Raw genomic sequence first — 24,721 nt, 5'->3', positions numbered from 1 at the left:
CCCCTCACCTCCCCCACATCCCCCACCCCCAGCACCCCCTCCGCCACCCCCCCACACCCACCCGCCACCCCCCCACCCCACCATCCCCAACCCATCACACCCCCCCCACTGCCCCCCCACCACTCCCCCACCCCCCCCCCCCCCCCCCCCCCCCCCATCCCTCCCCCCCCCCCCCCCCCCCCCGAGAGGTAGACTGCTAACTGCTCGCACTCTGTGTACTGCTGTTGAAGTTTGTAAATAAAGGAATTTTGATGCAGGGACTTCTGCCTCTGGAGACTTATTACAGCTGCCTCATAGCGCCAGGGACCCGGGTTCAATTTTGGCCTTGGGTGACTGTCTATGTGGAGTTTGCACGTTCCCCTACGTCTGCATGGGTTTCCTCCAGGTGCTCTGGTTCCTCCCACACGCCAAAGATGTGCAGGTTAGGTGGATCGGCCATACTAAACTGTCCCATGGTATCCCAAGATACGTAGTTCAGGGAATTAGCATGGTAAATACATGGGGTTATGGGGATAGGGCATTGGTAGGGGATAGGGCCTTGGTAGGAGTCAGTGCAGACTCAATGGGCCGAATGGCCTCCTTCTGCACTCTAAGGATTCTAAGGAACTGCGTTTGAGGAAACTCCAGGACGATACGGGGGTGGGCTGACAACTCTCACTCGGCCACTGTGGTCTGATGCTAAAAACCATCTTTTCACCCATGACTTTTGACTGTGCTTACTCCACTAGTTACTCTGAGAATCTGACTTACTGTTGTCCTGGGAATTGTCAGTTGTCATGTAACCTGGCTAAATACTCTGAACGGCAAAGCACACTGTGAGTTGAGGCCTTGTCTCTAGGCCTCAGGCTTCAGCCACTAACCTGTAGACTCCCAATCTGTATGACAGTAGTAATTCACAATAAAAATGGAAGACTCCTGTGAAAACTTTATTCCAATAATAGATTTTGTTTTAAAATAAAACTTCTTCAATCCTATGAAAAGAATCAAAAGGCTCCATGAGCTGGGAGTTCTGGATGGCTGCACAGAAGCTAGGCCTAGATATCTGATATAACAGAAGTAATAAAGAATGCTCTGTGTCTTGTTGTTCGGCCATGAAAGCTGAATCAGGGGCACAGTAATACCGTTTGTTAATTTATACACCTCTGGAAAATCAGCAGCTACCGCTCCCTTTCCTGTTACCATAGTAACACACACAATGATCTCATTCTCAGACCTCTCGCTCAGTGATACTCTCTCACATTCTCCCTTTACACTGGCCCATACAAATTGGTGCTGGTTTTGTCATTGCGTCATCGAGGCCAAACATCTCAATTTCCCACCACTGGCTCAAACACTCTCCAACATTCACTCTGTATCTAACCCCGTGCTGTACCTGTCCTGGGAGTGTTTGATGGGGACAGTGTAGAGGGAGCTTTACTCTGTATCTAACCCTGTGCTGTACCTGTCCTGGGAGTGTTTGATGGGGGACAGTGTAGAGGGAGCTTTACTCTGTATCTAACCCCGTGCAGTACCTCTCCTGGGAATGTTTGATGGGGACAGTGTAGAGGGAGATTTACTCTGTATCTAACCCCGTGCTGTACCTGTCCTGGGAGTGTTTGATGGGGACAGTGTAAAGGGAGCTTTACTCTGTATCTAACCCCGTGCTGTACCTATCCTGGGAATGTTTGATGGGGACAGTGTAGAGGGAGCTTTACTCTGTATCTAACCCCGTGCTGTGCCTGTCCTGGGAGTGTTTTGATGGTGTGGAGATGCCGGCCTTGGACTGGGGTAAACACAGTAAGAGTTTCAACAACACCAGGTTAAAGTCCAACAGGTTTATTTGGCAGCAAATACCATTAGCTTTCGGAGCGCTGCTCCTTCGTCAGATGGAGTGGAAATCTGCTCTCAAAAAGATTTCCACTCCATCTGACGAAGGAGCAGCGCTCCAAAAGCTAATGGTATTTGCTACCAAATAAACCTGTTGGACTTTAACCTGGTGCTGTTGAAACTCTTACAGTGTTTGATGGGACAGTGCAGAGGGAGCTTTACTCTGTATCTAACCCCGTGCTGTACCTGTCCTGGGAGTTGTTTGATGGGGACAGTGTAGAGGGAGCTTTACTCTGTATCTAACCCCGTGCTGTCCCTGTCCTGGGAGTGTTTGATGGGGGACAGTGTAGAGGGAGCTTTACTCTGTATCTAACCCCGTGCTGTCCCTGTCCTGGGAGTGTTTGATGGGGGACAGTGTAGATGGAGCTTTACTCTGTATGTAACCCCGTGCTGTACCTGTCCTGGGAGTGTTTGATGGGGGACAGTGTAGAGGGAGCTTTACTCTGTATCTAACCCCGTGCTGTACCTGTCCTGGGAGTGTTTGATGGGGGACAGTGTAGATGGAGCTTTACTCTGTATCTAACCCCCTGCTGTACCTGTCCTGGGAAGTATTTGTTCTATGTTGCCTGACTTTCTAGTATTTACACACAATGTTAAAACAAAACGTAGACAGCATGAGAATATTATCAGGAGGTTACATTTCACAGACAGCAGTAACTGGATCCACATTTCATAGAAAGCAGGCAGCCCTCCGACTTAAAACTCTGATACTGAGCAACCCTTAAAGGCATTTCTCTCTGCCCTCAGATACAAAACACAGCGACACTGAGCAACACTCTATGATGCATTGTCACAAGCAGCTCCCTGCAGCTTACACCCACTGAGAGAAAGGTTTTCATTTGCTGCCAGCCACAGTGCTACACAGAGTAACTCCCGCCGATAACTCTGCCAGCAACCCCAGACTGACACTGCCTGACTGCCAGGAAACTATTCCCATGTTCACTTTGTGTCATTTCAGAAATCACACCCTGATCAATTTTTCCTGCTTGTTCCTGACTCCTGACGTGAGAGTGATTCAGCATGTCGGAAGCCGGCTCTCCCACTCTTCTGACCCCACAGCTCCACTGCGAACACCCAAAAACTGGAGCCAAGACAAAGGAGCAGAACAAACCTCAGGAGGTTGGCAAAGACTTGCATTTCCATAGCACCTTCACATCCTCAGGAAGCCAACAAAGCGCTTTCCAGCGATTGAGGTGCTTTTTTGAAGTCTACCCACTGTTGTAATGAAGGAAAAGGCATGGTGGCACAGTGGGTTAGCACTGCTGCCTCACAGCGCCAGGGACCTGGGTTCAATTCCCGGCTCGGGTCACTGTCTGTGTGGAGTTTGCACATTCTCCCGTGTCTGCGAGGGTTTCCTCCGGGTGTTCCAGTTTCCTCCCACAGTCCAAAGATGTGCAGGCTAAGTGGATTAGCCATGCTAAATTGCCCCTTGGTGTCCCGGGATTCCTAGGTTAGAAGTATTAGTAGGGTAAATATGTGGGGTTACAGGATAGGGCCTACGTGGGATTGTTGTTAATGCAGACTCGATGGGCTGAATGGCTTCTTCTGCACTCTAGGGATTCTATGAAACAGAGCTGTGAATTTGCACACAGCAAGATCCCACGTACAGCGATGATCAGATCTTCTTTTTGCATCCAAAATGGTTCCATGGCATCTTGCACTCCCGTCTGCGAGGTCAGACTGCACCTCATGTGACCTCTATGTTCCAACAGGTAGCACTCTGGCCGCAGAGCCGGAAGGTCATGGGTTCATATCTCCCTGCAGAGGCCTAAACAGAAAACTTTCCCAGGACAGTCCTGAGGGAGTGCTGCGCTGTTGAGGGAGGTGCTGTTGCGTGGATAAGAAATGAACTGAGGCCCTCTCAGGTGAGTGTAAAGGATCTATTCAGGAAGAATGTAGGTGCCCTCAGGCCAACGTTCGTCCCTCAACAAACATCAATAAAACTGGTCATTGTCACATTGTGGTTTAGAGGAATCTTGCTGAGTGTGTCTCAGTCTTAGTCTGAGTGTGTGCATGTGTGTGTGTGTGTGCATGTATGGGCGTATGTGTGCATGAGTGTGTGTGTGCGTATGTGTGTGCACGTGTGCATGTGGGTGTGTGTGTGCATGCGGGTGTGTGTGAGCGTGTGTGCACGTGCGTGTGTGCGCGCGCGTGTGTGTATGTATGTGAAGCATGTGCGTGCATGTGTGTGTATGTATGTGAAGCATGTGCGTGCATGTGTGTGTATGTGCGTAGTGTATGCGTGTGTTTGCGGGAGGTCAGGATCAGACTCCAATGTGATGCCTCTTGCAGTCAAATGGCCGACTAATGTTCATTTTCTAATTTCATGCACTAAAGCTGGTCAGTTGCAAAGTGCGTCCGATGGCTGGGGAACAGTAGTTAACTCAATCGGGGAAGTAATTATGCTGGAGTGGGAGAAATTCAAACAAATAATTCAATGAGGTTGGCGAGGGTGGTCAGATTAGCATTTCTCTATCCACAAAGGGATCAGGTGAATGCTTCTCTCATTAAAGCTTCTGGGATCTTCCTGTGTCTGCTACTGTCAGGAAAACGAAGATCATGCATTTCTGTAGCACCTTCAATAACCTCAGAATTCCTCAAAGTCCCGCTTGGCCAATTAAATACTCTCTGAACTGTTACAGTGTGGGAAAGGCGGCGGCCAATTTACACAGGAAGCTCCCAGAAGTTCTGGTTCCCTGGTCCCTCCTGGACCAGGGAACCAGAAACATCGACACGGCGAGGGGGGAGCATCCCCTCCCTCACTTTGAAGTCGTGACAGCAGCATCCTCCACACCCACCCAATGGGCAGGCGAGGCTTTGGCTTAAAGCAGCACCTCTGGCAGAGCAGCACTCCTTCAGCGTGGGCACCAAGAATGTCATTCAGTGCTGGGAGGACATTGGCCTACTTGTCTCAAAGTAGCTGTCGATAAGTTGTACATGATTTTTCAAACTTTAATTATTAGTGTCACAAGTAGGCTTACATTAACACTGCAATGAAGTTACTGTGAAAATCCCCTAGTTGCCACACTCCGGCGCCTGTTCGGGTACACTGAGGGAGAATTTAGCACGGCCAATGAACCCTAACCAGCACGTCTTTCAGACTGTGCGAGGAAACCGAAGCACCCGGAGGAAACCCACGCAGACACGGGGAGAACGTGCAGACTCCGCACAGACAGTGACCCGAGCCGGGAATTGAACCCGGGTCCCTGGCGCTGTGAGGCAGCAGCGCTAACCACTGTGCCACCGTGCCACCCAGTTAATGATCACCAGTTAAAGCAATCTGTGTCCCCCAGAGTATGCCCCTGGAAGGAGCTATATCCTTCCTAAGGCAGAGGAGAAAGTGTTTAGCTCTGCATAAATAAAGATAATGGGGCTGTGGGGAATTAATTTCTTCAGAAAGAGGAAAGGAGAGTTTGGTGAGAAGTTCAGCCGGCACACATCCTGTGATGTCTGGTGTGCCAGGATGTAACAGCCGTGAGTGAAAGTTTTGGGTTGTCCAGTGACTGCCTCTCGGTAATGAAGCTGACCAAACCTCCCCTCCTGCTGCTGTGTATGCAGCAAGTCACTGGGCCATTCTCACTCCAGGTTCCAGCCCATACTGTCAGATGTCCTGGCAAAGGCATTCGAAAGCCACCTCCACTAACCCACAGCAACCAAACAGGCGAATGGGGGAGGCGGGCACATGGAAACTTGCTGCGAGCCTGCTGATGCACAAACTTGACATTTAAACAGACTGCACGGACTCAGAGCTGCGAACAACACGGAAATTCCAGCGAGGCTACATCACTGCCTGAAACAATTAGAGCTCTGGCAGTTTGTAGCACTGTTGCTTCATCCCTCCCTCCCCCTCTCTCCCTCCTTCCCTCTCTCTCTCCCCTCCCTCCCTCTCTCTCTCCCTCTCCCCCCCTCACTCTCTCTCCCCCCTCTCATTCTCTCCCCCTCCCTCCCTCTCCCCCTCTCTCTCCCCCTCCCTCCTTCCCTCTCTCTCTCCCCCTCCCTCCCTCTCTCCCTCTCCCCCCTCACTCTCTCTCCCCCCGGCACGGTAGCACAGTGGTTAGCACTGCTGCTTCACAGCTCGATTCCCGGCTCGGGTCACTGTCTGTGTGGAGTTTGCACATTCTCCTCGTGTCTGCGTGGGTTTCCTCCGGGTGCTCCGGTTTCCTCCCACAGTCCAAAGATGTGCGGGTTAGGTTGATTGGCCAGGTTAAAAATTGCCCCTTAGAGTCCTGGGATGTGTAGGTTAGAGGGATTAGTGGGTAAATATGTGGGGGTAGGGCCTGGGTGGGATTGTGGTCGGTGCAGACTCGATGGGCCGAATGGCCTCCTTCTGCACTGTAGGGTTTCTATGTTTCTATGTTTCCCTCTCTCCCCCCTTTCCCCCTCTCTTCCCCCTCCCTCTCTCTCTCCCCCTGCCTCCCTCTCTCTCCCCCTCCCTCCCTCTCTCCCTCCCTCTCTCCCCCTTTCCCCCTCTCTTCCTCCCCTCCCTCTCTCCCCCCTTTCCCCCTCTCTTCCCCCTCCCTCCCTCTCTCTCCCCCTCCCTCCCTCTCCCTCACTCTCTCTCCTCCTCCCCCTCTCCCCCCTCCCCCTCTCTCCCTCTCTCCCCCTCCCTCCCTCTCTCTCCCCCTCCCTCCCTCTCTCCCCCTCTCCCCCTCTCTCCCCCTCCCTCCCTCTCTCCCCCTCTGTCTCTCCCCCCTCCTCCCTCCCTCCCTCTCTCCCTCGTGATCAGAAACTGCTCTTCTTCCCTCCCTCTTTCCAACAAGACAGAACAAAAACAACATGCATTTATATATCGCCTTTTATAGCATCGAGACATTCCCAAAGCGTTTTGAAGGCAGTATTTTATGTGTAGTCACTGCTGTAATGTAGGAAACGCAGCAGCACTTTGTACACAGCAAGATCCCACAACAGCAATGTGATAATGGCCAGAGAATCAGTTTCCTTTTGTAGCATTGAGTGAGGGGTGAGTATTGGGCAGGACGCTGGGAGTTGGGCTTCCCAACTCTTCCCTAATGGTGGCCGCAGGATCCTGTATATCCAGCCGAGGGGGCAATCAGAGCCTTCAGCTTACGTCCTCGACCAGAAGACAGCACCTCCAACAGCGTATCCCTGCTCCAGTTCTGCAGTGGCAGTGTTAGCCGGAGTCTGTATTCGAGTCACTAGGATAGGGTCTGAGGGGAGAATGTTGTCCATTGAGCCTGGGCTGACACTGCAGGGTTCCCTTAAGCAGACCCCCCCCCACCCTGTGAGTGTCAGCATGGGGGTGGGGGGGGGGGTTCAGGGATGCAGCAAGTTCCCCAGAGGGCCACAGTATTCAGCCAGTGTGGAAGCCTGGCTTTGGGTTCCAGGTGTGTACCAATGACAACCTACCTCACTCGAGAAGGTCACAGGCACACTTTCTTGAGGCATTTCTCTAAAATTGGGACAGGTCTTTGCCTCCACCGGGCGTCACTCCCTCACTATCCCTGTAATCTCCTCCTGAGCTACAACCCACGGGTGGCACAGTGGTTAGCACTGCTGCCTCACAGTGCCAGAGACCCGCGTTCGATTCCCAGCTCGGGTCACTGTCTGTGTGGAGTTTGCACGTTCTCCCCGTGTCTGCGTGGGTTTCCTCCGGGTGCTCCGGTTTCCTTCCACAGTCCAAAGATGTGGTTGATTTACCATGCTAAATTGACCCTTAGTGTCAGGGGGACTATCTGGGGTAAATACATGAGGTTAAGGGGATAGGACCTGGGTAGGATTGCAGTCAGTGCAGACTCGATGGGCCAAATGGCTTCTTTCTGCACTGTAGGATTCTATGATTCGATGATCTGTCCAATTCTGAGCTTTCAAGCATCCCTGATTTTAATCACCCACCAGTAGCCATCAGCTTCCCGAATCCTCATCTCTGAAATTCCTTCCTTACTCTCCAGCTCTCTAATTTACTTTCCTACTTCCAGAGACTCCTTAAAATCTACCTTGTCACGCTGGTTTTTGTCACATGCTTTTATAGACCCTTCTGTGTCTTGGTGTCAAGTTCTGTTTTTGAACCTGCCTGTGAAACACTTTGGGATATTTTACTATGTTTAAGGTGCTATATAAATGCAACTTGCTGTTGACCCAGGGCTCGCGGAATATTCTATATTCTCTGTGAATATTCACAGTTGCATCCCTGTAATTGGCCTCAGTATCCTTGGGTCTGGTGGGCAAGGTGCTGTTGGTGGAATGGGAATTTAACCAGGATCCTCCTTTTGATCCGAGTGACTCCTGTGAGAAAGCAGGGAATGAATTAATCCCCAACACCCAGAAAGGTGTTGATTGGGGAGAGAGGTTGGGGGAGGGTGGTTAAGATATTAGCGAGAGACTTGTCAGGAGAAATTCCAAACAGCCTCCACATCTATTCCAGTTCCTCCCTCCATTTTCAGGTTGGGGATTCATTGGAGGGAATGGGGGGCGGGGGGGGGGGGGGGGGGGGGTGGCGCTGCCATTTATGGCACGTGACTCAGCGCCATTTTAACAGCGGTGGTCTGACTGAGGCCAATTACAGTCCAGAATCAGCCAGTGTAGGGTGTGGGAGCGCCAGGACCCTGGTCACAAAGGGTCCAGAGCAATGGGGCTTTTTCCTTCAATCTTGTAAAGGTTCCTTGAGGTCCTCCCGGACCCCTCAGTGCAACTTGGGCCTTTCCCCTGCCCCTCCCCATTTCACAACATTCCTATCCCACCCTGCTCCCTGACCCCACCCCTCCCAGTGCTGACTCCATTACTGCTGATTTTTGTGGGGGGAGTCAGTCTCAGACATTTTGATGATTCTGTGGGTGGAAGGCGGGGGGGGCGGGGCGGGAGTTGGTGCGAGGGTTTACTGTCCCACATACTCCCCAGTCATTCACCTTTGCAGTCCTGTCAGCAAATCAGTCCGTAACTGATAAACCCTCCTCAGAGAATCCCTATAGCACAGAAGTAGGCCATTAGGCCCTTCGAGCCTGCACCAACAACAATCCCACCCTATAACCCCACGTATTTACTCAATCCACCTAACCTGCACACCTTTGGACTGTGGGAGGAAACCGGAGCACCCGGAGGAAACCCACGCAGACATGGGGAGAATGTGCAAACTCCACACCGACAGTGACCTAAGGCTGGAATCGAACCTGGGTCCCTGGTACTTTGAGGCAGCAGTGCTAACCACTGTGCCACCGTGTCTCCTCATGCACAACTCAGCAACCCCCCCAAATCTATCCACCCATTTACCAGACGTTACTGCGGCTTATTACATGCAGCATGCTACCCCACCACTGGCCATCAGCTACCCGAATCCTCACCCCTGGAATTCCTTCCTTACTCTCCAGCTTTCTAACTTACTTTCCCACTTCCAGAGGCTCCTTAAAATCTACCTTGTCGCCTTTGCTTTTGCCACATGCTTTTATGGATCCTTCTGTGTCTTGGTGTCAGGTTCTGTTTCAGAACCTGCCTGTGAAACACTTTGGGATATTTTACTATGTTTAAGGTGCTATATAAATGCACCAGAGACCCAGGTTCGATTCTGGCCTCAGGTCACTGTCTGTGTGGAGTTTGCACATTCTCCTCGTGTCTGCGTGGGTTTCCTCCGGGTGCTCCGGTTTCCTCCCACAGTCCAAAGGTGTGCAGGTTAGGTTGATTGAGTAAACACGTGGGGTGAGAGGGTGGGATTGTTGTTGGTGCAGGCTCGAAGAGCCGAATGGCCTACTTCTGTACTATAGGGATTCTCTGAGGAGGGTTTATCAGTTACGGACTGATTTGCTGACAGAACTGCAAAGGTGAATGACTGGGGAGCATGTGGGACATTAACATGTGATAAATATAACATGCTGCACAAGAACATGGAAGGCTTCTCTCTCGATCTCTACATCCAAGCCCAGGTTTGTTGGACAAGATACAAGAGAGAGGCAAGGAACTTAACGTGAACAAAAACTCACAAGTAAAGCTGACAGATGGAGATCACCTGCATTTATCTATCAGCCTGGGATGTTTACTTGCATTAACAGTGCGATATAAATGAAACCGCTTTATCACAACCCACAGTCCTTTGGAATCAGTCAAATATGCTTCAGTTGTTGTTGCAGTAACTGCAGGAGCCAATTTATACACAGCAATGGGGGAGATGGTGGGGTAGCAGTAATATCGACACACTAAGAGAAGGGAATCTGCTGTCCTTACCTGGTCTGGCCTACATGTGACTCCAGAGCTACAGCAATGTGGGTGACTCTCAACTACCCTCTCCAGCAGCCGAGCAAGACTCTCAGTTATATCAGTCGCTACAAAGTCAGCAAAAAGGAATGAAACCAGACAAACCTCCCGGCATCGGGCAAGGCACTGGAAACAGCAACATCAAACCCTGCAAAGTCCCCCTTCGTCATTAATATCTGGGCTTGTGCCAAAGTTGGGAGAGCTGTCTCACAGAATAGTCCAGCAACAGCCTGACATTATCACACTGACGGAATCATACCTCACAGATTATGGGCGGGACTTTACAGCCTCGCTCGGGCAAGACCAGAAATTCCCACCCAAGGTCAACGGAGATTTCCGTTGTTGGACCCTCGCCCGCTCCGATTCTGGGCAGGCGAGGTGGTTGAGTTCCGGCCAATGTCCCAGACACCAACATCACCATTCCTGGGTATCTCCTGTCCCACCAGCAGGTTGTACACCACTTGGGGGAAGCACTGAGGGTGGCGGGGCACAGAATGTACTCTGGATGGGAGACTTCAATGTCCATCACCAAGTGTGGCTTAGAAGCAGCACTACACACTGAGCTGGCCGGGTCCTAAAGGACATAGCTACTAGACTGGGAGTGCGGCAGGCGCTGAGGGAACCAACAAGTGGGAAAAACATCCTCACCAAACTGCCTGCTGCAGATGCATCTGCCCATGACAGTACCGGTAGGAGTGATCACCGCACAGTCCTTGGAGAGACAAAATTTTGTCTTCACATTGAGGATTCCCTCCATCATGTTGTGTGGCACTACCACCACGGTCAATGGGATAAACTTCAAACAGATTTAACAACTCAAAACTGGGCATCCATGAGGCGCTGTGGGCCATCAACAGCAGCGGAATTGTACCCAACCCCAATCTGTAACCTCGTGGCCCGGCATATCCACCCCCCCCCCCCCCCCCCCCACCCCCCCTACCATTACCACCAAGCCAAGGGATCAACCCTGGTTTAATGGAGGGTGCAGGCGGGCATGCCTGGAGCAACACTGGGCATATCTTAAAATGAGATGTCAACCTGGTGAAGCCACAACACAGGACACCTTGCATGCCAAAACAGCAAGTAATAGACAGAGGTAAGTCATTCCCACAACCAAAGGATCAGATTTAAGTTCTGCAGCCCTGCCACATCCAGCCTGGGTGGTGGACAATTAAACAACTCACTGGAGGAGGAGACTTCACAAATATCCCCGTCCTCAATGATGGAGGAGCCGAGCACATCAATGCAAAAAATAAGGCTTGAAATATTCACAACAATCTTCAGCCAGAAGTGCCGAGTGGATGATCCTTCTCGACCTCCTCCAGCGGTCCCCAGCATCCCAGATGTCAGTCTTCAGCTAATTTGATTCACTCCACGTGATAGCAAGAAACGGCTGAAGGCACTGGATACTGCAATGACAATGGGCCCTGACAATACTCCAGCAATAGTCCTGAAGACTTGTGCTCCAGAAGTTGCTGCTCCCCTAGCTAAGTCCTTCCAGTACAGGTACAACACTGGCATCTACCCGGCAATGTGGAAAATTGCCCAGAGATGTCATGTACACAAAAAGCATGACAAATCCACCCGGCCAATTACCGCCCCATCAGTCTACTCTCGATGATCAGCAAAGTGATGGAAGGGGTCATCAACATCTGAGCACCTGCTCAGCAATAACCTGCTCAGTGACGCCCAGTTTGGGTTTCGCCAGGGTCACTCAGCTCCTGACCTCATTACAGCCTTGATTCAAACATGGGCAAAAGAGCTGAATTCCAGAGGTGAGGTGAGAGTGACAGCCCTTGACATCAAGGCTGCATTTGACCGCATTTGAAGTTATTGTGAAAATCCCCTAGTCGCCACACTCCAACGCCTGTTCAGGTTCACTGAGGGAGAATTTAGCATGGCCAATCCGCCTGACCAGCACGTCTTTTGGACCGTGGGAGGAAACCGGAGCACCCGGAGGAAAAACACGCAGACACGAGGAGAACGTGCAGACTCCGCACAGTGATCCAAGCCGGGAATCAAACCCGAGTCCCTGGTGCTGTGAGGCAGCAGAGCTAACTACCGTGACACCATGCCGTGATTATTTGAAAAGAAACAATCTGCGGGGTTACAGGGAGAAGGCGGGTGAATGGTAATTGGTGAATTGTTCATTCAAAGAGCAGGTGTGGACACAATGGGCCGAATGGCCTCTTCTGTTCTGTAACAATTCCTCAGATACTGAAGCAGACCATGTTCAAACGCAGTAAGACCTGAGCAATATCCAGGGTTGGGCTGACAAGTGGAAAGTAACATTCGCATTGCACAAGTGCCAGGCAATGACCATCCCTTTAACAAGACAGAATCTAACCATTGCCCCTTGACGTTCAATGGCATTGACGTTGTTCAATCCTCCCACTATCGACATCCTGAAAGTTACCATTGACCCGAAACTGAACTGGACAAGCCATATAAATACTGTGGCTACAAGAACAGGTCAGATGCTGGGATTCCTGCAGCTCAACAGGAGTAACTCAACTCCTGACTCCTCAAAGCCTGCCCACCATCTACAAGGCACAAGTCAAGAGTGTGATGGAATAGTCCCCACTTGCCTGGATGGGTGCAGCTCAAACAGCACTCAAGAAGCTCAACACCATCCAGGACAAAGCAGCCCCTTTGACCGATACCCCACCCACCACATTTCACATCCACTCCCTCCACCACCGATGTACAGTGGCTGCCGTGTATGCCATCTACAAGAGGCACTGCAGTAACTCAACAAGGCTCCTTCGGCAGCACCTTCCAAACCTGCAATCTGTACCACCTAGAAGGACAAGGGCAGGCGACACATGGGAACACCACCACCTGGAGGTTTCACTCCAAGGCACTCACAACCCTGGCTTGGAAATATATCGACCATTCCTTCATGATCGCCGGGTCAAAATCCTGGATCTCCCTCCCTCACAGCACTGTGGGTGTACCTACACCACATGGACAACAGCGGTTCAAGGCAGTAGTTCACCACTGCCTTCTCAAGGACAATTAGGGATGGGCAATAAATGCTGGCCGAGCCAGTGACACCCATGTCTCTTGAATAAATAGATTTTTAAAAAATTTCTACTTGCCAACCAGTCACGTGACTCACCTGTTGTGACCCTTCACCATTGACCAAGTGAGGCATCATGGGGAGTTCTCCATTGAGTAAAGGCGGCAGTTCCAAGGGAATCTGGTCTGTCATCATCATTGTGACATACATTCATGGAGTCCTTTGCTCACCGCCTTCCTGCACAGAAATGACACAATGGAAGTTAAATTAAGAGGGATTTGGTGTTATTTATAGCATGTTATCACAGCTCTCAGAATTAGTCCAGAAATACTCAACGGGCAATAAAATAAATCACTTCTGGAATGTAACCACTCTTATCACGGGGGCAGTGCCGGCAGCTTTCCTTGCACCGAATGATCCCAAATTCAAAGATTGGGCAGACCTACATTTTTTACGGTTTTTCACACCCCCAGGATTTCCTAAAGCACTTTACACACAACACTCCATCAAATACACTCATTCTGTAAGCAGCAAAAATGTGTCCGCTAATTCTCCCACAGCGAGCTCCCACAAACAACATCGCATTCAAGTTTTGGCTATGGGGAAGGAATAGACATTGGCCAGGGCACGGGGGAAAACTCCTCTGCTCTTTTCCAGATCATTCCAGGGGGGGGATCCTTGCCTCCCCCTGCCCTCCTGAGATGACAGAGGGGTCATCGGTTTAAGGGCTCAAACGTAAGATGGCACCTGTGACAGTGCGGCACTCTCTCAGCACTGACACAGGGAGTGTCACCCTCTGAACGTAGACCCGACGACGGCAGCCAATGTCAATGAGGAACCCGGGGGAGAGGTGAGGCAGAAAGGGAAGTGAATGGGACAGCAGTGGCTCAGGTCCAACTCGCCACCCTCACCAATCTGCTCATCAATAACTGCTTCAATTGCCCAGATTCTTGTGCACATTCCAAGAACGACAAAGGGAAAGAAGTGTAATAATGCAATGTTTAATTGAGATATTCAAAATAACAAGGTGAGGGGGGGGAGGGTGGATTGTTTATAGAGCAAATAAGGAAAGCTGTTTCACTGGCAGCAGGGGCAATGAAGGGGCAGTGCGCCGAAAGCTAGTGGCTAGTGCTCCCAAATAAACCTGTTGGACTTTAACCTAGTATTGTGAGACTTCTTACTCTGTTCACCCCAGTCCAACGCCGGCATCTCCACAGCACGGGCATTCGCCAGAGGATGTAGATTTAAGGTAATTAGGAAGACCAGAGGACAGATGAGGACAATGGTTTTTACACAGCTCGCTGTTAGGATTAGGAGAGAGCTGCCTTGAAAGGCCAATGGCAGCAGATTCAAGAGTTACTTTCATAAAGGAATTGGGGAAATATTTGAAGAGGGAAAATGTGCAAGGTGTTTCAGACAGGCGAGAAGTTGAAAGGAAAAGCAGAACGTTTTAAAGTTTATTTATTACTGTCGCAAATCGGCTTACATTAACACTGCAATGAAGATACTGTGAAAGTCCCCTAGTCGCCACACTCCGGCGCCTGTTCAGGTACACTGAGGGAGAATTTAGCATGGTCAATGCACCCTAACCAGCACGTCTTTTGGACTGTGGGAGGAAACCAGAGCACCCGGAGGAAACCCATGCAGACACGGGGAGAACGTGCAAACTCCGCCGAGTGAGGGAACCATGGTTCACGAAAGAGGTGGAATGTCTTGAGAAAAGGAAGAGGGAAGCTTATGTAGGGATGAGGAAACAAGGTTCAGATGGTTCGATTGAGGGTTACAAGTTAGCAAGGAATGAGCTGAAAAAGGGGCTGAGGAGAGCTAGGAGGGGACATGAGAAGTCCTTGGCGGGTCGGATCAAGGAAAACCCCAAGGCTTTTTACTCTTATGTGAGGAATAAAAGAATGACCAGGGTGAAGTTAGGGCCGGTCAAGGACAGTAGTGGGAACTTGTGTATGGAGTCAGTAGAGATAGGCGAGGTGATGAATGAATACTTTTCTTCAGTGTTCACCAAGGAGAGGGGCCATGTTTTTCAGGAAGAGAAGGTGTTACAGGTTAATAGGCTGGAGGAAATAGATGTTCGGAGGGAGGATGTCCTGGCAGTGTTGAATAAACTGAAGGTCGATAAGTCCCCTGGGCCTGATGAAATGTATCCTAGGATTCTTTGGGAGGCAAGGGATGAGATTGCAGAGCCTTTGGCTTTGATCTTTGGGTCCTCACTGTTCACGGGGATGGTGCCAGAGGACTGGAGAGTGGCGAATGTTGTTCCTCTGTTTAAGAAAGGGAATAGAAATGACGCTGGTAATTATAGACCGGTTAGTCTTACTTCGGTGATTGGTAAATTGATGGAAAAGGTCCTTAGGGATGGGATTTACGACCATTTAGAAAGATGCAGATTAATCCGGGATAGTCAGCACGGTTTTGTGAAGGGCAAGTCGTGCCTCACAAAGTTGATTGAATTTTTTGAGGAGGTAACTAAGTGTGTTGATGAAGGTAGGGCAGTTGATGTCATATACATGGATTTTAGTAAGGCGTTTGATAAGGTCCCCCATGGTCGGCTTATGATGAAAGTAAGGAGGTGTGGGATAGAGGGAAAGTTGGCCGATTGGATAGGTAACTGGCTATCTGATCGAAGACTGAGGGTGGTGGTGGATGGAAAATTTTCTGACTGGAGGCAGGTTGCTAGCGGAGTGCCACAAGGATCAGTGCTTGGTCCTCTGCTCTTTGTGATTTTTATTAATGACTTAGAGGAGGGGGCTGAAGGGTGGATCAGTAAATTTGCTGATGACACCAAGATTGGTGGAGTAGTGGATGAGGTGGAGGGCTGTTGTAGGCTGCAAAGAGACATAGATAGGATGCAAAGCTGGGCTGAAAAATGGCAAATGGAGTTTAACCCTGATAAATGTGAGGTGATTCATTTTGGTGGGACTAATTTAAATGTGGATTACAGGGCTAAAGGTAGGGTTCTGAAGACTGTGGAGGAACAGAGAGATCTTGGGGTCCATATCCACAGATCTCTAAAGGTTGCCACTCAAGTGGATAGAGCTGTGAAGAAGGCCTATAGTGTGTTAGCTTTTATTAACAGGGGGTTGGAGTTTAAGAGCCGTGGGGTTATGCTGCAACTGTACAGGACCTTGGTGAGACCACATTTGGAATATTGTGTGCAGTTCTGGTCACCTCACTATAAGAAGGATGTGGAAGTGCTGGAAAGAGTGCAGAGGAGATTTACCAGGATGCTGCCTGGTTTGGAGGGTAGGTCTTATGAGGAAAGGTTGAGGGAGCTAGGGCTGTTCTCTCTGGAGCGGAGGAGGCTGAGGGGAGACTTAATAGAGGTTTATAAAATGATGAAGGGGATAGATAGAGTGAACGTTGAAAGACTATTTCCTCGGGTGGATGGAGCTATTACAAGGGGGCATAACTATAGGGTTCATGGTGGGAGATATAGGAAGGATATCAGAGGTAGTTTCTTTACGCAGAGAGTGGTTGGGGTGTGGAATGGACTGCCTGCAGTGATAGTGGAGTCAGACACTTGAGGAACATTTAAGCTGTTATTAGATAGGCACATGGAGCACACCAGGATGATAGGGAGTGGGATAGCTTGATCTTGGTTTCAGATAAAGCTCGGCACAACATCGTGAGCTGAAGTGCCTGTTCTGTGCTGTACTGTTCTATGTTCTATGTTCTAACATTGACCCAAGGCCGGTAATGAACCCGGGTCCCTGGCACTAGGAGGCAGCAGTGCTAACCACTGTGCCACCGTGCAGCCCCAGTGTGCATGGTGTAAGGGAAGGGGATAGGTCTTTCAAAGGGGCAGCACAGGCAGAGTGCCCGAATGGCCTCCTCCTGAGCGCGCTCACTCCCCAAAGAGTTTCATCTTGTATTGAGTTAACAATGACAAAAATCAGGCGACCAGATGACACAGGAGGTTTCAGAGTGATCTGCAGAGATTGAGCTCAGAGGGACACCCTCTCTGTCATGGCTAACCCTCCCCCCATCACCCAATAATCCAACAATTCGCTGCAGCATTGCCAAATCCAAATTGGAAAAACCTGCACTTGACAGAGTTTGGCTCTCTCCCTGATAACAATGATCTCAGGGATAACACTTCAAAGAGTCACTGGGACCATTAATATTCCAGCCTACAACAGCGCCAATAAACTGTTCAATCCTGTTCACCCAAACTGACCCATGTTTCAGAAGATTCACGAGACAGTCTGTGTGAGGGGTGCTGACGGGGATTTGACGATGGTCATTTACCGCACTTGGAACATTTTCGTCCCAACCCCAAAGACAATGATCACGCACACATTGGGATGGACCATTCCATCAAGGCCATTGTAAGGAGCCAGCATCTTGCTGGGCGGAGGGGAGGGCGGGGGATGAGGGGGAGGAGGAAGTGGCGGGGGGCGGTGGTCTGCGGACACTTGGATCTCCGCCCAAGAAGGCTCTCTGTCACTGGACATTTCTTCACACAGGGTATCACAGTCAACCTTGATCTGGTACCCTCCAACCAGCCACACAGCGGAGGTTGACACACCCAGCTACCAAAACTGAGAGCTAGCCCACCCACCCACTCACACCCCTCCTCCCCATCCCCACTAACTCAAGTTACGACAGGATGACTGACCATCCAATCAGCCTGTAGAAGCCATCAGTAAATACGACAAACTGAACAGGAAAAGCGAAATCAGCAAACACACCATGACCAGATGTAATAACACACGACTAGACATCCCACAGGACAACAAATGCCCAAGGCCCCATAATGTTTAAGTTTAAGATTATTTATTAGTCACAAGTCGGCTCACATTAACACTGCAATGAAGTTACTGTGAAAATCCCTGTGGTCGCCACACTCCGGCGCCTGTTCGGATACACTGAGGGAGAATTTAGCATGCACCGAACCAGCACGTCTTTTGGACTGCGGGAGGAAACCAGAGCACCCGGAGGAAACCCACGCAGGCACGGGGAGAATGTGCAAACTCCACACAGACAGTGACCCAAGCTGGGAATCGAACCCGGGCCCCTGGCGCTGTGAGGCAGCAGTGCTAACCACTGTGCTACGGTGCTGCCATTGTGTCTACACTCATCAACAAGGATCTGACGACATGAATCCTATTTTCCAGCACTTGGCCCAAAACCCTGGAGGTTACGGCGGGGCGTGAATATCGAAATACTCCTTAAATGCTATGAGAGTTATGAGAGTTTCTGACTCAAGCATCCTTTCAGCCAGAGAGTTCCAGACTCCCACCACCCTCTGGGTGAAACATTTTCTCCTCAACTTCCCTATTCACCTTCTACCCCTCAGCTTAAATCTATGTCCCCTGGTTATTGAACCCTCTACTAATGGAAAAATATCTTCCTATCTACCCTCTCTCTGCTCCTCATAATCTTGTACACCTCTATCAGGTCCCCTCTCACCCTTCACTGTTCCAAGGAAAACAGCCCCAGTCTATCCAATCTCTCCTCATAACTCAGACCCTTCAGCCCAGGCAGCATCCTGTAAATCTTCTTTGCACCCTCTCCAATGCAATTCCACCCTCCCCACTTCCACAGCAGTGAAATATCCCCAGTCTCGTCATTGCTGGACTATCAAAAAAAATGTGATGCTGAGACACAAAGAAACAAAGAGCCCTCATTTATATAGCGCCTTTCACAATCACCAGTTGCCTTCTAGCACTTGTCAGCATGGTGGCACAGTGGTTAGCACTGCTGTCTCACAGTGCCGGGAACCCGGGTTCGATTCCTGGCTTGGGTCACTGTCTGTGCGGAGTTTGCACATTCTCCCCGTGTCTGCATGGGTTTCCTCCAGGTGCTCCGGTTTCCTCCCACAGTCTGAAAGACGTGTGGGTTAGGTGTATTGGCCATGCTAAATTCTCCATCAGTGTACCCGAACAGGCGCCGGAGTGTGGCGATTTTCACAGTAACTTCATTGCAGTGTTAATGTAAGCCTACTTATGACACTAATAAATGAACCATAAGCTTTGTCACAAACCCGGCTGATGTTACTCTACCAGGGTGTCTCAACCTGGGACCCCGATGCATGGTGGTGTATAATTATGTTTACGGGAATGGTGTGAGGAGCTCCAGTGAGAACAGTAAGCAGCCCAGTCATAGTATAACACTTAATGAAGAGTATTTATTACAATAAAGAAAACCACATATACATGAACAGGATTATAATGATCTAATGATGTGGAGATGCCAGCGTAGGCACAGTAAGAAGTCACACAACACCAGGTTAAAGTCCAACAGATTTATTTGGTAGCACGAGCTTTCGGAGTGCTGCCCCTTCATCAGGTGAGTGCAGCCACTCCATTCCACTTCACTCACCTGGTGAAGGAGCAGCGCTCCGAAAGCTCGTGCTGCCAAATAAATCTGTTGGACTTTAACCTGGTGTTGTGAGACTTCTTATAATGATCTAAGACAGCTACATATAGGAAATACTAAACACACCCACACTGTTTATATAGAAATTACCCTTTTGATCCAAAGTATATTTAAGAGTTCTGAACTCTTCCCAAACAACACCCACTTCAATAGGTCTATTATTAAAGGCCAGCTTATAGTGACCACACTGTACATGACTGAGGAAACATTTCTTGTTTCAGCTATGGATATGCTTCCACAAAGGTTTCTGCACTCTTACTCCTTGTCCGCTAACTATAACTGGCTTCTCGGTTGCTAGGTGGAATTTGCCTGCCTGGTTCCCCGGGTGTTGGTAATTATACTATTTTTCACTTTGATTGTTCTCTCTGTGTATTTGCTTTCTGTCCCCTCAACCTCTGTGGCTCTAAAAAATTAACAGATGGCTGCCTCCCCTCAACTGTTCAATCGTCTAACTAAGGTGTTTCCCATTAGCAGGACGATGGATTCTTCTGGTCTGTCTGAAGCCTGTTAATTTCGTTGCTGAGAGACTCTCATCCTGTGAGATACCTTTTGAAATGCTGCTGATTTCTACTTGTTAGGTTTGTTACATTCTTGGTATTGCTAGTTACAAGGCACATTCACAATACACTTTACAGCCAATGAAGAACTTTTTGAAGTGTTATTACAGTTTTAATATAGCAATTGTGGCAGTCAATTTGCACACAGCAAGATCCCACAAAAGGCAATGTGGTAATGGTTGGATAATCTGATTTTGCAATGTTGATTGAGAGACAAACATTGGCCAATTGCTCTTCTGTAACATGATACCGGCATCACGATACTGGTTGTGTCACCGCTCGGTATGGCTCCTGCTCTGTTCAAGACCGCAAGAAACTACAAAGGGTCGTGAACGAAGCCCGGTCTATCACTCAAACCAGCCTCCCATCCATTGACTCTGTCTACACTTCCCACTGCCTCGGCAAAGCAGCCAGCATAATTAAGGACCCCACGCACCCCGGACATTCTCTCTTCACCCTCTTGCATCGGGAAAAAGATACAAAAGTCTGAGATCATGTATCCACTGACTCAAGAACAGCTTCTTTCCTGCTGCCATCAGACTTTTGAATGGACCTACCTCGCATTAAGTTGATCTTTCTCTACATCCTAGCTTTGACTGTAACACTACATTCCGCACTCTCTCCTTTCCTTCTCTATGAATGGTATGCTTTGTTTGTTTAGCGCGCAAGAACCAATACTTTTCACTGTATGCTAATACATGTGACAATGATAAATATAAATAAAATCAAAAAAAGGTTATGTTGATGTTTACCGGAGCGGACAGCTTTGGTTTCACAGCTGAAGCAAAAAGGAAATATTAGCAGCAAAACCTTGGTCAAAGTGCTTGGTTTTATGTTGTATCTTAAAGGAGAAGAGAGGTAATCGGGATTAGTGGTGGTTGGGTGAAGAACAAAGGGGGGCATGAGGAACAAAGTTACTATGCAATGCGTGGTTAGGAAAGACAGCAAGTAGAAGCAGATTCAATTATAGCTTCCAAAAGCAAGCTGGGTAAATAACGAAAGGACAATGAAATGGCACTGTTAGGGTGAGAGAGGGACCATTGGGACCACACTTTAGAAGAGTCAGAACAGGTTTGATGGGCCGAATGGCCTCCTTCTTTGCCAAATTACTCAAAATGGGGCTTGACTCACAACCATGACTATGAGGTAAGAGGGTGCTACACACTGACACAAATTTATAAAGCTCTCGAGAAGCTTCTCTGAACTGCCCGGGTATTCATGATGTGGAGATGCCGGTGTTGGACTGGGGTAAACACAGTAAGAAGTTTAACAACACCAGGTTTAAAGCCAACAGGTTTATTCTGCTACCCATTAAACCTGTTGGACTTTAACCTGGTGTTGTTAAACTTCTTACTGTCTGAGTATAGCAGGAGAGTGGCCTCAGAGGCGTGTGGAACAGAGTGAAAGCTGGACTCCAAGCTTAGCAATGACCTTCTGCTGGAAGAATGAAACGTTCCCGTGTGTGGCAGCTTCTGTCTATAGCAGGCCCAAGGGGCCGAATGGCCTACTCCTGCCCCTATTTCCCATGTTCTCCTCTGCCCCCCCCCGCATCAGAGGCCCTTCACTCTGCAGGGGCGAGAGGTACAGCGAGGAGGTTCTGAGCAAGGAGCTTTACATATAAACACTCCCGACATCAAACTCTCACACACAAGTCCCCCACCTGTAACCACAGCAACAGCTGGGAGCTCTGTGTTGCTGCCTCGGCGTCTCCGTGACAACCACAGGACAGAATCACAGTCTGGCCTCTCTTGTTGAGAGGATGGTTCCTGGTGAGGGGCGTCTGGGCGGTGGGGGGGTGGTGGCGAAATGGGGGGTGGGGGGGGGAGTGGGGGCGTGGGTGTGGGGAGAGTGTGGAGGGGGGAGTGGGGGTGGGGGAGTGCGGGGGTGGGGGTGTGGTGGGGGGGTGTGGGTCAGTCAATATCCCCAGCTCGGTACAAACCAGCCAGCAAGATTCTCACACAAAGGACTTTTTAAAAACAGCTGAGTAATCTTTAAAACTTCAGACTTAGAAATAAATCCGTGTTCCCCCCACTCCCGCAGCCCCTTCCCCACTCCCGCAGCCCCTTCCCCACCCCCGCAGCCCCTTCCCCACCCCCACAGCCCCTTCCCCACCCCAACAGCCCCTTCCCCACCCCCACAGCCCCTTCCCCACCCCTACAGCCCCATCCCGATCCCCACAGCCCCTTTCCCCATCCCCACAGCCTCTTTCCCCACCCCCACAACCCTTTCCCCACCCCCACAGCCCCTTTCCCTACCCCCACAGCCCCTTTCCCCACCTCCACAGCCCCTTCCCCACCCCGATGTCCTTCCCCACCGCCGCAGCCCCTTTCCCCACACCCACAGTCCATTTCCCCACCCCCACAGCCCCTTCCCCACCCCTGCAGCCCCTTCCGCACCCCCACAGCCCCTTCCCTAGCCCCTTCCTCCACCCTCTCCCAAACCTAAGCGACACATCTTCAACTGAGCAGCAGTCAATCTCAGTCAGTGATTCCTTTGTACTCACAACACAGATGACTCCCTCCAGCAGCCTGAAAGATCTCAGTTCACGGATCCTCCTTGCTCATTGCATTTTCATTTGCAACGAGAAAACCTGCCTTCTGGTTGACAGAGCAGATCTGTTTAGTGCTGGGCAGTCTTCCCCAAGCCTGTCGTAGAGACACATCAGTCCTGCTCCCTCACTGATATCACACCTTTCAGTCCAAACCCCTTACTGAGTAACCAGTCTTCTGAATACATAAGAAATAGGAGCAGGAGTAGGCCATCTAGCCCCTCGAGCCTGCCCCGCCATTCAATAAGATCATGGCTGATCTGACGTGGATCAGTACCACTTACCCGCCTGATCCCCATAACCCTTAATTCCCTTACCGCTCAGGAATCCATCCATCCGCGCTTTAAACATATTCAGCGAGGTAGCCTCCACCACCTCAGTGGGCAGAGAATTCCAGAGATTCACCACCCTCTGGGAGAAGAAGTTCCTCCTCAACTCTGTCTTAAACCGACCCCCCTTTATTTTGAGGCTGTGTCCTCTAGTTTTAACTTCCTTACTAAGTGGAAAGAATCTCTCCGCCTCCACCCTATCCAACCCCCGCATTATCTTATAAGTCTCCATAAGATCCCCCCTCATCCTTCTAAACTCCAACGAGTACAAACCCAATCTCCTCAGCCTCTCCTCATAATCCAAACCCCTCATCTCCGGTATCAACCTGGTGAACCTTCTCTGCACTCCCTCCAATGCCAATATATCCTTCCTCATATAAGGGGACCAATACTGCACACAGTATTCCAGCTGCGGCCTCACCAATGCCCTGTACAGGTGCATCAAGACATCCCTGCTTTTATATTCTATCCCCCTCGCGATATAGGCCAACATCCCATTTGCCTTCTTGATCACCTGTTGTACCTGCAGACTGGGCTTTTGCGTCTCATGCACAAGGACCCCCAGGTCCCTTTGCACGGTAGCATGTTTTAATTTGTTTCCATTGAGATAGTAATCCCATTTGTTATTATTTCCTCCAAAGTGTATAACCTCGCATTTCTCAACGTTATACTCCATTTGCCACTAGTTACCTTCCTCCAACCAGAAAAACACCCATTTATTCCGACTCTTTGCTTCCTGTCGGATAGCCAGTCCCCAATCCACTTTAACACACTACCCCCAACTCCGTGTGCCCTAATCTTCTTCAGCAGCCTTTTATGGGGCACCTTATCAAACGCCTTTTGGAAATCCAAAAACACCGCATCCACCGGTTCTCCTCCATCAACCGCCCTCGTCACATCTTCATAAAAATCCAACATGTTCGTCAAGCACGACTTTCCCCTCATGAATCCATGCTGCGTCTGATTGATCGAACCATTTCTATCCAGATGCCCTGCTATCTCCTCTTTAATAATGGATTCCAGCATTTTCCCTACTACAGACGTTAAGCTGACCGGCCTATAGTTACCCGCCTTTTGTCTCCTTCCTTTTTTAAACAGCGGCGTAACATTAGCCGTTTTCCAATCAACCGGCACTACCCCAGAATGCAACGAGTTTTGATAAATACAGGTGTGTCGTTGTCATAGGGCCACCCATCTCTTCATTTCACATAAACCTATCTTTGGGTAGGGATTGAAACAATTCCATGGTCCCTATTTCAAAGAAACCAAAGGAGTTTCTCTCTGTTGTCCCGCTGGACATTAATCCTTCAACTCAGGGAGGCAGTGGCCTTGTGGTATTATCGCTAGATTATTAATCCAGAACCTCAACTAATGGTCTGGGGGCCCGGGTTCGAATCCCGCCACGGCAGATGGTGGAATTTGAATTCAATAAAAAATATCCGGAATTAAGAATCTACTGATGACCCTGAACCCATTGTCGATTATCGGAAAAACCCATCTGGTTCACAAATGTCCTTTAGGGAAGGAATCTGCCATCCTTACCCGGTCTGGCCTACATGTGACTCCAGAGCCACAGCAATGTGGTTGACTCTCAACTGCCCTCAGGCAACTAGGGATGGGCAATAAATGCTGACCAGCCGACGACGCCCAGGTCCCATGAACGAATGACATCGCTGGCTACCTGGTCATTCCCTCATTGTTGTATTTGGTCTCGCTACAGGGCACTGGGCAAAAACCATGTGTGTTTTTCAGCTCTGGAATGCATGGCCTGAAGGGTGGGGGAAGTTGATTCAATAATAACTGGATA

At 49.9% G+C, this 24,721-nt stretch overlaps 1 protein-coding gene across 1 annotated transcript in view; it reads right to left on the bottom strand.

Annotated features, from left to right (window-relative positions):
• The window catches only part of fndc3ba (fibronectin type III domain containing 3Ba), a 348,179-nt gene that overhangs the window by 245,385 nt on the left and 78,073 nt on the right, over positions 1–24,721 (bottom strand). The window contains 1 exon segment of the mRNA XM_078204432.1: positions 13,187–13,324. Coding sequence (XP_078060558.1) covers positions 13,187–13,297 — 111 coding nt within the window. The 5' untranslated portion in view covers positions 13,298–13,324.

The sequence above is a fragment of the Mustelus asterias genome, chromosome 3, assembly GCF_964213995.1.
Source record: "Mustelus asterias chromosome 3, sMusAst1.hap1.1, whole genome shotgun sequence".
Lineage (NCBI taxonomy): Eukaryota > Metazoa > Chordata > Chondrichthyes > Carcharhiniformes > Triakidae > Mustelus > Mustelus asterias.
Note: the sequence above shows the minus strand (reverse complement) of the source record. Positions and strands in the feature narration are given on the sequence as shown.